This window comes from Portunus trituberculatus, chromosome 45 (assembly GCF_017591435.1).
Source record: "Portunus trituberculatus isolate SZX2019 chromosome 45, ASM1759143v1, whole genome shotgun sequence".
Taxonomy (NCBI): domain Eukaryota; kingdom Metazoa; phylum Arthropoda; class Malacostraca; order Decapoda; family Portunidae; genus Portunus; species Portunus trituberculatus.
In genome coordinates, this window is record NC_059299.1 from 11263317 (window position 1) to 11275777 (window position 12461).

The following is a 12461-nucleotide window of genomic DNA, read 5'->3' on the forward strand; positions in this document are numbered from 1 at the left end:
TCTGGCAGCAGATACCATTCCCGTCGTTGTCTTGCCTTTCCCGCGGTGCTGCTACTGTCATGCATGGGGAACACGCCACCGTAAGCATCTCTCGGTGCTACTTTAGCGTGAGGTCTACCGCTGCATTATCCCTCCCTCATGGATATCACACATTTCCATACATTTATTTTAGCGATAAACACTTAATTTGTACATATCCTAGGAATGACCTAAATAGATAAGGAATAAAGGTAAAAATTCTCTTCAGAATCAGCCTTTTAGCGTCCAGTCACGATCGTTCAATTGGCTGTGTGTGCTCCTCCTGTCACTGGATCCACAAAATGTTGCTGATGGTTCACTGTAAAATGCTGGTACCCCATTAGTTTGCTATAAGCAGGCCACTCATCTGAATGAATCACCGAACCATATGCACACTCCCTTTCAATATTAGGGATTAGATCGCGCCATTCCACCCAAAAGTACCGACAGTCTGAGTCTTGTTTAAGACCAAAAACCCAAGGAACATCAATTCTACGCCCATGGTTTCTGTTGTTTTCTTGTTCTGCGTCACTGTCCTCGGAGAGAGGAGCGTTGTCTCCATTCAGCATCCTTCCTCGGTTGTACTTCCGTCGACCAGCAAATCTTGCCTATCAATCTGGATGGGGTTATCTGTTGTTCCTACCATCTTTCCTCGTCGTTGATGAGAAACTATGGCTGTACACACCTCTCGGCACATGTTGAACCACTCAGTTACAGTACTGGTAGATTTTCCTCTGTTACGCGGGGAGGGTCCCAGAGGGAGGCGGGTCACTCGGTAGACCTCAGGCTGCACCTGGGTAGGCCACATATGGCGGTAGACTTCACGCTAAAGTAGCACCCCCCCTCCCTCCCTCTCTCTCTCTCTCTCTCTCTCTCTCTCTCTCTCACTGTTTGATCTGCTGCAGTCTCTGACGAGACAGCCAGACGTTACCCTACGGAACGAGCTCAGAGCTCATTATTTCTGATCTTCTAATAGGCCTGAGACCAGGCACACAACACACACCGGGACAACAAGGTCACAACTCCTCGATTTACATCCCGTACCTACTCATTGCTAGGCTTCACGTGAAAGGAGACACACCCAAATATCTCCACCCGGCCGGGGAATCGAACCCCGGTCCTCTGGCTTGTGAAGCCAGCGCTCTAACCACTGAGCTACCGTGTGTGTGTGTGTGTGTGTGTGTGTTAGGCTAATTGCCTTAAAGGTGTGAAATCTCCTGCTGAGATTTTTAGAAAAGGCAACCCTGATATATTAAGCGTTGGGTGTCAGAGAGGGAAATGAGACTGTTACGTGTAAAGCTTTTGAGTGCAGAGAAGTTGAGTGTTTGAGATGTTAGCGACACGCGGTCTATACTCTCACAAAATAGAAAGGTTGGTATTAAATGATGTGGCTTCCTTCCCTGGATTCTTTTGGGTTGGACCTTAGACAAATAATTAAAGAATATTTATCACTATCAGTTCATTAGGACAGCAAGACTGAGCGCTCATTCAGCTGGTTGTCATTCACGCTGGTTGCGTGCGTGGCTGCTTCCAACTTGCGATTTACTCGTCCTTGGAGGAACGAAGAGGAAAATTTACCTGATGTTGCAGTGTCATTGTGGGTTATCAAGTTAATGGTCCAGGCACATTCCATGCTCACCACACACACACACACACACACACCGGCCCGGTAGCTCAGTGGTTAGAGCGCTGGCTTCACAAGCCAGAGGACCGGGGTTCGATTCCCCGGCCGGGTGGAGATATTTGGGTGTGTCTCCTTTCACGTGTAGCCTAGCAGTGAGTAGGTACGGGATGTAAATCGAGGAGTTGTGACCTTGTTGTCCCGGTGTGTGTTGTGTGCCTGGTCTCAGGCCTATCCGAAGATTGAAAATAATGAGCTCTGAGCTCGTTCCGTAGGGTAACGTCTGGCTGTCTCGTCAGAGACTGCAGCAGATCAAACAGTGAAACAGAGAGAGAGAGAGAGGGGGGGGGATGCTACTTTAGCGTGAAGTCTACCGCCATATGTGGCCTACCCAGATGCAGCCTGAGGTCTACCGAGTGACCCGCCTCCCTCTGGGACCCTCCCCGCGTAACAGAGGAAAATCTACCAGTACTGTAACTGAGTGGTTCAACATGTGCCGGTGTGTGGTGTGTGCCTGGTCTCAGGCCTATCCGAAGATCGGAAATAATGAGCTCTGAGCTCGTTCCGTAGGGTAACTAACGTCTGGCTGTCTCGTCAGAGACTGCATCAGATCAAACAGTGAATTACACACACACACACATACACACACACACACACACACACACACACACACACACACACACACACACACACACACACACACACACACACTGTCGACGTATAGGATAGCAAAGAACTTCACTTGGAGAGACATAGACAGAGCAGTGAAAGTTTTGGGATGTAAATACGAGTACCTCAAATAATCAGCAAATGCATTTAACTTCAGAGTGATGCAAATGGTATTTCTTCCAGCAACGTCTTCCAGCAAGCTGTCGTCTGGCAGCGGACTGGTTGACTGTTCAGTGGAGACGCGCTGTGTATTCGTCTGACAGAAGGGCGATGTATGTCTGTCTGTGTTCACTATTCACTAGAAATTCGCTGTGAACTTGAACACAAACGCTAGTAGGTTGCATTAAAATTTAGGACTTACCTAATCTTTACCGCTACAGAAAACGTCTGTTCAGTCACCATGAGAAGACCATTTCTTTCCTGCCTGCGCTTCTATATTGCATTTAGCATTATCTGTTTTCCCAGCGTGGAGTCTTTCTTCTATTATCTTTTCACAACATGTAACAACCAACATGTCCAAATAGTAGAGTTATATACCATGAAAATTAGTTTACATATCGGTTCAATAGACTTGTGCATTTGATTACCAAGGAGAGTAGGAAAGTATATTCTTTCATTCTTGTATAATAGTTTGGGCTGGCCGGCAGCGTAGCCATGAGATATAAATCCAGGGAATGTCTCAAAACTCGAATGTGGGCCGCCTCCAAAGTGTTAGGGCCCACTCCGTCCCTTTCTTTTTAGGGACGGATAACTAACAAACAATCAAAACTCGAGAGTCGACAGTCAGACTGCGTCGATCGCCTTATTGGTGACTGTTATCTGCTGTGTATGTGCATTAGAAGTAAAAACAGGATTTTCAATCTGTGATGATGAGAGATAAACAAATGATTAGAGCGCAAATCGTGGCCATGAACGCCATTGGATTATCATCACGTGAAATAGCAAGACGTTTACAGGTGTGTCGCGCTACAGTGAGTGTGTGGTTGAAAAGGCATAGAGATGGAAACTTAAACGATCGTCCTAGGAAGGGAAGACCAGGGAAGCTAACTGATGCCGAAAAGAAACTTATTATAGAAGCAGCTAAAAAACAGTCGGTTGTAAACGCCGTTGAAATACGGCAGGAGCTGCAGCTGCACCAGGTGGAGATTTCAACAGTGCGTAAGTGCCTCCACATGGCAGGCATGCGCTATCCAGACCCCCCTGTGAGAGAAACAATAAGAGATAACCATAAGAAAGCCCGAGTTACGTTCGCAACACAGTACGAAGACGCGGGACCAGACTTCTGAGGTCGTGTGATATTCAGCGGCGAGAAAAGCTTCTCTTTGAACTCAAGCGGCAAGCTCAACTGTTGGAGATGGGATGAACCAAGGTGAGGAAGGATTACGTTTAGTGTAATGTTCTTGACATTATCTGTGTATAATGCATGCCGTCTGCAATGGCTGCATTCTTTCCATGCAATTGTTCCACACAATAGTTTCATTGCAATATGTTTTATACAAATACCAGTGTAAGGTTTTCTAAAACCATATGACGGTTTTGGGTTCTGCTCAAGAAACCTGGAGTGTTACCAAAGCTCGTGAAATATGTTATGGTATCAACAGTTATATTTTCCCAGGTACAAACATAAGAGTCTCCAGTCTGGCGGCAAGTGACCTCATCACCTGCAGCTTCTGGGGATGGCAGTGGCTGCGCGGCGTGGGGGAGTTGGTCCCAGTCGATGAAGACTTCACTGCTGACAAGTATTTGGAAATACTGGAAGAGGTTATGCTGCCTTCAGTGCGTGCTTATGCTCTGCCATACCCAGAACAAATAGTTTTCATGCACAACAACTGTCCAATCCACACTGCCAAGATTGTGCAGCGGTGGTTTGAGGAGCAGCGACACATTCAGGTGTTGAAATGCCCCAGACTGAGCTGTGACTTGAACCCACTAGAGGACATCTGGCCCTCCACCGTCAGTGCCTGGAAACCGGAGTACGAGAGGACCCGTGCCCAACTCCTGCACCACACCGATGCCCAGTGGGAGACGTTTCGCAGGAATCCCCTGAGAGTGTATCGTGAGGTGATGTCAATGCAGGCTCGCCTCAAGTGTGCTGCAAACCGGAGGAAGTTGGATTGACTAGTAAAAGATTTTCACTGAATCTTACTGTTGTAAACTTTGATGAAATATATTAGCTCTCAAGTAACATAAGTTTCATTTTTTTTTTTTTTTTTTTTTTATGAGTATGTGGCGGTGGTAGCGCGGTGGACCCGAGTCGTATGCGTTTTTCTTTTTTTTTTTTTTTTTTTTTTTTTTTTTCCCTCCAATGATGCATGGCTTTTTATTTATTAAGAAATTTCATGTGAGAGAGAGAAACAATCATGATAAGACGTTTGCCTTCCACAGAATCAGTAAAACTAATTGATACAGATATTTGAAATGAAAGGAAGGGTGGAATGTCATTTCTGCTGGCAGGCACTGACATGGAGAGACCCATGAGTGCTTGGCGTAGCTGTGGCGTGCCGCGTGGTGTGTTGGGATGAAACTTTGTGACGATGAGGATGAAGTCATAGTATTATGTAGAAATATTAAGAATTGTATTTTTATTGATTTTTCTCACAGCTTATGTAGGAATGAATTATTTCTGTCAGGTAACGCTGCCAGTTAAACATTTGAGGCTACTCACATGACCACCATCCCCGCTATTACCACCGCCGACTCAAGACTGATAAACAAGGCTTCGCTCCCGCCTGACAACACAACACTGGTTTCACAGATGATTGCCTCAGTTTTGTCGCTGGTAATTATTTATCAATCATTCATTGTTGCAGTCATGGGATCAAGAGAGAGTGTATGTGGTATTCAAATTACCATCACAGGTGAGGGTAAATGCACTTGTTTTCATTACAAATCAAATGTACGTACTACATACGCCCGCGCACGCATATCTATCTATCTATCTATCTATCTATCTATCTATCTATATCTATATCTATCTATCTATCTATCTATCTATCTATCTATCTATCTATCTATCTATATATATATATATATATATATATATATATATATATATATATATATATATATATATATATATATATATATATATATATATATATATATATATATATATATATATATATATATATATATATATATATATATATATATATATATATATTTGTATAGTGGATAGTGACATGAGAGCGCAAGCTTGTGAGTACAGTATATATACTACGTTGCTGAAAAGTAGAACAGGATTGAAAATGTTTATGATAATGATGAAACAAGCGACCTACGATATCACGTGAGACAGTGAGTGACGCATTATTCACTTGTAAACGAAAATAGTACTGACAGTAAAACACCTGCAGAAACACAGAAACACGGTCGTATTGAAGGAGAGGTGACGGGGATTTGCTGTATTGTCTTCATGGACAGGTAGTGTTATCAGTAGGATATTACCTAATACCTATATACCGTAGAACAACTATTTTAGTAACATGCAGTGCCGGGTTTTACTGATAAATATGGCCTGTAGATGTGAGATGGGGGGATTCAAGGGAGTTGGGAAGCCATCTGCTCAGAATTACAGTAGTAGTTCCGTAGTAAATAATGAAATAATTCCAAGAATAAGTATCTGCCTTTACATATGAGGGGAGTGTGATTACATCAGTCACACCAGACCGTTTTTGTTTTAAAGGCCGGTTCACATTTGTCAATTTGCGACTGCAATTACAAGTCGGTAGAGTTACAGACTGAATATATCGGTACATAGCGACTGGAAATACCAGTCACGAAACAAAACCAACTTGTCTGTTTTGTTCAGTCGATTTGCGACTTTGTTTACGTTGTGACCACAGAGAAAGGTTTGAAAATGTGATGGCGATGTAGAAAAGAAGATTTGGAGTTGGTGAGGGAAAAGAGCACACTTGGGACCATGAAAGTGAATTCTACAGCAGAAAAGCTAACGGCCGGTTCACACGTCAATTTGCGACTAAAGTTGCAAGTCGCTAAAAGTATCTACTGAGTTATTTTAGTCGGAAGATGTTCACACTTCGCACATAGCGACTGGGGAGTGTCGGCTGGTTGGCGGGAAGTGAATGTAAACAAACAGTAACCCAACAAGATGTCTTCCTTTGGTGATGATGATGATTTAGATCAAATAATATCATCACAAGTGTTCAATCCTCACCTCCAGCAACACCCTGCACAGAGGGGGCCAGTCACCGGAGAGCGGCACCTACCACATCAAACGTCTATTTGTGTAAGCTTTTTTTTTTTTTTTTTTCTGCATAGAATTCACTGATGTTCTCTTTTTCCCTCACCAACGCCGAAATCTTTTCTACATCGACACCACATTTTCAGACTTTTCTCCGTGACGTCACAACGTTAACAAGGTCGCAAATCGACTGAACAAGACCAATATGTTGGTCGTGTTTTTTTTACTTGTTTTTCCAGTCGCTGGACACCTATTTTCAATCGGAAACTACCGACTTGCCATTTCAGTCGCAAATTGACACGTGTGAACCTGCTTTGACGCAAATAGGCGTTTGATGTGATAGCTGCCACTCTCCGATGACTGCTCCACTCTGTTTAGGGTGTTGCTGGAGGTGAGGATTGAACACTTGTGATGATTTCAATCGTCATCGTCACCAGAGGAAGACATGTTGGGTAGTTTCCCGCCAACCAGCCGATATTTCCCAGTCGCTCGATCTGTGTGATAAGTGTGAACGTGTTCCGACTAAAAGGGCTCAGTTGACACTTCTAGCGACTTGCAATTTAAGCTTCATACTGACACGTGTGAACCCGCCTTATGATTCTTTACTGCTTGGATAAATACAAAAAAAAAAAAAAGTTTACGTGTGCTTGTTTACTGAAAGCAAAAAGGGAGAAATCATGTCATAAGAATAATAATTAAAATCTCTGGGCGCCATTAGTCTCAATTGTTTCGAATCTCAGGTATTCGGTAAGGCGTTTGTTCGAGCGTGATTCTGGAACCATTACTATAAGTGCGCCTGCGCGGTGATTGCTCACAGCTTGTGAAAAAAAGAATAAATAAATAAATAAATAGAGAAAAATATCACCCAATGAAATGGTTTCATTGGCTTGCTATTCGTAAGTGAAGACTGACTGTGACTGAGTGACTATCCGCCATAATGCATTTCTCGATTACTCTCTCCGATGGTCCTCTTATGACTGTGTTCATTCACTTACTATGGAGGTAAGTTGATCGTTTTAATAAACGACGTAGCAGAGCTTTTTGTAAACACACGGTGTTTTTTGCTAGTACTATGAAGTGTCCCAAGTGTTAATCGGGATGGAATTGTGAAAAACCGGTCTTTACGGGTTGGACAAGCGGTGGTACTGCAGTAACAGTTAAAGTCAGCTTAACCCCTTCAATACTGGGACATATTTTTACATTATACTTGTGTACGATTTTACCATTGACATTAGGAAGGGTATATAGAGGTCAGAAGATGAATGGCCATAATCTTCCCAATCTTAATCCAGCACAGGTGTTTCTGAGGTATAAAATCACCAAGTAATAAGCAGAATGGATATGGAAACCCATTATGGTACTGAAGGGGTTATTAGTTAGGTTAGGCTAGAAAGAAAAACTTCCCTGGGGGTTCAAGTTAGGTCAATATCCTATTTTAGGGAAAGGGTGGGGAGCTAGGCTAGGTTGGATTGGTTTACCTGCGAAGGTTTTTCAAGATTGCTTTCCCTGCCCAGGATTTATGGGGATGGGAGACCATTTGCTGATTAGTTTTTTAATCATATACTTATCAAGGGAAAAATCTCAAGCCTTGTTTATGATTTTGAGGCCAATCTTTCACCAGTTCAACTCCTCTTCCTTGTTTTGGGGATAGGTGTAATTCTAGAAAAAAAAAAAATCACATAACCTTTTATTTACATCTCTTGGCAAGTGTTCAAGTTTATGTGCCAACACATAGTTCATACGAACATCTACATGGTATCTCTGGCAGCCTCCTGACTCTTGAAGTTAATCATATTCTGATCAGTTTTCTAGAACAATTCTTGGTGAACATTAAGACGAGCAACACAGTTTTATGTACTTATGTTTTCAGCTCTTAACCCTGAATGAACTTGGACACCTCTATTAGGAAAGTGTGCCTTGTCTTAATATTTACCCTGTTGTCTATGAATAAGGAGGCACTAGTCTTTGGTAATGTTACCTTGTCTACTGTTCATTGGTCAAGGCATGATGCATGTACGTATCTGTATTATGCCCCTACAACCTAAGCATTCATGTACTGTTACCTAGTTTATATCGGTGGGCCTTGACTTCATGACAACATGCTATGGTAGTATACATACTCACTGTACTTCATGTCTATTAAGGTCTTTTTTATTATGCACTTTTATGCACTTTTTGAAAATCAACACCTCATGCCAAAAACAGTTTGATTAGTTTCAAGTTAGGTTAGAGTAGCTTAGTTTTAGAATTTGGTTAGCTTAGATTGAGTTTGTTTTGGATTAGGTAGTCAGGGACACCAAATTAGACAAATTTAGCATTTCCCTAAAAACTAGAGATATTTGGCAAGTAGTTATGATGCATACAGTTTGCCATGTGCACACCAGCATGGTAAATCATGGCCATTTTAGAAAAAGTTAATATGATATTTGTAAAAATATGTTGGATAATGCATAGTTATCTGAAGTAAAGCAGAATTGAGTAATACATATAATATTATTACAGCCATTGTGATACTCTGATGAAACTACTACATAGTGAAAAATTCTCAGGGCACAGCTGTATGTTAGAAAAAAAAAATTAAATCTAAACTAAGTAGAATAAAGATAAATGTAGGGAAAGAACAATACAAGGTAAGTTCAAATCCCATAGGTTGTAACATAATAAAACTTTCGATATGCATGCTCATCTCACTCCTTTCTGTCACTTGCTTCACAGGTCCCGAACAAAGCTTGTGCGAGATACAATCTTCTTGAATCCTGAAGGACCAACAGACCTTGAAAAATACACATTCAGCAATGCCCTGTCCTTGTCAGTGCAACTTGGCATCTGGGAAGCAGCACTTGATCAGTACATTGACAACATTGAATATGTTTCAGAGGTACATATCTGATTGCTTCAACCTTATCTCACCCAGCTCTCTCTCTCTCTCTCTCTCTCTCTCTCTCTCTCTCTCTCTCTCTCTCTCTCTCTCTCTCTCTCTCTCTCTCTCTCTCTCTCTCTCTCTCTCTCTCTCTCTCTCTTTGTGTATTTACCTAGTTGTATTTACCTAGTTGTAGTTTTACAGGGCCTGGGCTTTATGCTCGTGTGGCCCCGTCTCCATATCTACACTTATCCAATCTTACTTTAAAAGTATGCACACTCGTTGCAGACACTACTTCTTCATTTAAACTGTTCCACGTCTCAATACATCTTTGCGAGAAACTGTATTTTTTAACATCTCTCAGACATCTTCCTTTTCTCAGCTTTTTACTATGCGATCTTGTGCTTCGAATGTCATATTCTTCTCTCAGGATCAGTTTCTCATTATCCACTTGGTCCACTGTTGATCAATTTAAAAACTTGTATCAGGTCTCCTCTCTCCCTTCTTTGTTCCAGGGTTGGTAGATCCATAGCCTTTAGTCTCCTCATATGTCATCCCTTCAAATTCTGGAACCATTCTTGTAGCCATTTTTTGTAGTCTCTCCAATTTCCTTATGTGTTTCTTTTTATAAGGGGTCCACACTACTCCTGCATATTCCAATCTGTGTGTGTGTGTGTGTGTGTGTGTGTGTGTGTGTGTGTGTGTGTGTGTGCGTGCGTGTGCTTCTGTATTTGTCTTTTCTCACTCATCAACTTTTTCATCACTAGTTTCTATTATATTCTTTTCAATAACTACTTTGTTTGTTGTCCATCTTTTATTCTTTTAAAACTATTTTTTACCTTTTTCCCTTTTGTTCTGCTATCTTTCCAAAGTGATGCACTCTTTTATGCTACTTTGTCATTCGTTGCCTTGTTTGCATCACTGTTTGGCAATCATTTCACTCTCCTACTCTTTCCCAACCCAAGTATTTTACATCCCTTACTCTTTGTATAGTTCCCCTAAATTCACTCTCCCTCTCTGTTTCCCTTATCTCTGCATCATCCATCATCCTTTGATTCTTTTAGCAATGTATCTTTGTGTCTGCTTTTGTGACACTTACATCTCTGCTCTGTCTTCATTGACAGGAGCTTAGCAAAACAGGCCGGGTGGTTCTGAGTCAAGACCAAGTACTGCAGAGGATGGGTCAACTCTTTGCTCTGAGGCACCTGGTGAATCTCAGCTCAGATTTACTTGATGTTCCTGACTTTTATTGGGAACATGAGAACCTTGAACAACTGTACAGAAAAACATCAGAACACCTCAGTGTGTCCAAGCGTACCTCGGTGAGTTTAGAATGTGTTGTGTGTGTGTGTTGAACATCAGCAACTGCTCCATCTACAGTGTCTTCGTTTCATTGAACTATGAGTATTGAAAGAGGTTTGACAAAGGTAATATTTTATTAATGCTAATAGAATAGTTGTATTGAGTTTCATTCCATATTCTTTAGAGGTAACAAAACTAAGATGAATTAATCTGTAAAGTTTTCTACACATTGATAACCAATTTTATTCATATATGATTTTTAGAGAAAAATCAGATGTCTTTATTCTTGGTATAGCAAAATTTCTGGATTGACTCAAAATTACACAATTGATTGCCTCTGAGTTAAGACAAATGGGACAATGTCATAGAATACTTGTATCAGCAGTGTGTTATACATCTGTTCACTCAAACACTCACACAGTATTAATATTAAAGTATTTGATCAGTGGCAAAAAAAAAAAAAAAGTTTTTGGTCTAATGAGTCACATTAAAACATTTACATACAGCTGAGTAAGTGTCTCTCTCTATCTGAAAATGAATATTAAGCTAGTCTGTGTTCCCAGGTGATGAATGTGAAGCTGAGTCACTGTGTGGAGTTGATGGAACTCCTAAAAGTCACCTCAATGAGCGACACTCGCCTCGAGTGGATCATCATCATCCTCATCATGGTGGAGGTTTTGAACTCCTCCACTTCATTGAGCGTCTCCTCTGAGATTGTGAGATGGAACACGAGGAAGAGGAAGACTGTAAGACTATTGAGCAAAAGAAGGATCACCAAAAGATGGTTGTTACCCCAAATCTTTGAAGGTAAATTTCATAAATGTTATTGGTATGTAAGTTGCTGCAAATCAGAGAATGGTCAGTTGAGGTAAAATAGATTCATTAAAGGTACTTGAATTGATATATTTATTTACTTTTTGTAGTTATTTGTTTTCATATTCATTTGCTAACATTTTCTTCTAGTGTCTTTGTATATAATGGCTCATGCTAATTGGTATTGTTCTAGAAAATTCAGTTAATTGCTTTTGTTTGATTTAGTATTTCAGATTAATCAATATCTGTTTGGGTTAAAATCAAGTAAAGGTTAAATTTGAATAAGTAGTAGAATCTCTCAACAGAAATTCATTTAATTCATGCAAACTGTATTGCAGATAGCATACTTTCAGTATCCTTAAATAATATGCAGGAGATAAATCCACCAAGTCCTCATTCTTAATACTTCTATGTCTATCATAAAAACATTGAAATGTATGTGATAAGCCAGCTCTACTTGTACAATGAAATTTTCATTGTGAATGTAGCATCGACAAATAATTCAATATTGATGTGCTTGAAGTAACATCCATATGGAATACATAGAAATTTTGTTCAGAAACTCTAAATTCCCCAAACTAAGATTGAACATCCCCATGTCCCCATCATTGCCTTGATATTCCTAAGTTCAGGCAACACTGACAGCACTGCTGGTGAAGCAGTAAGAGGGCACCAGTCAGCTCAAGTGCTGAGGTAGTTCATTCATGTTTAGGAAAATTTATGTTCATCACTAAAAATGTACTATATGTATGTGATTCAGATTCAGAAAAGTTAACATTCAGAGGTTCAAAAGTGCTTATAAAAACAGTGTTGTGCAGTAAATCAAAATTGAAAATTAATTGGCCAAACTAATTAAGGAAGCTTTATGAGTTTCCCCAAAGTGCTGAGTGGAGATGTATCAGTTTCCTCATCCACAGAACATTTGCTTGGTTGTTAACATCTGCATTTGCATTCACATCCCCAGCTCTGATGAA

The 12461-nt window shown here is 40.8% G+C and overlaps 1 protein-coding gene across 1 annotated transcript in view; it reads left to right on the forward strand.

Annotated features, from left to right (window-relative positions):
• Nucleotides 1-11386, forward strand: part of LOC123519398 (required for meiotic nuclear division protein 1 homolog) — a 22350-nt gene extending 10964 nt beyond the window's left edge. The window contains 4 exon segments of the mRNA XM_045280678.1: nucleotides 9228-9390; nucleotides 10497-10694; nucleotides 11238-11346; nucleotides 11349-11386. Of these exon segments, the coding sequence (XP_045136613.1) occupies nucleotides 9228-9390; nucleotides 10497-10694; nucleotides 11238-11346; nucleotides 11349-11386 (508 nt within the window).
• Nucleotides 11387-12461: the final 1075 nt, after the last annotated feature.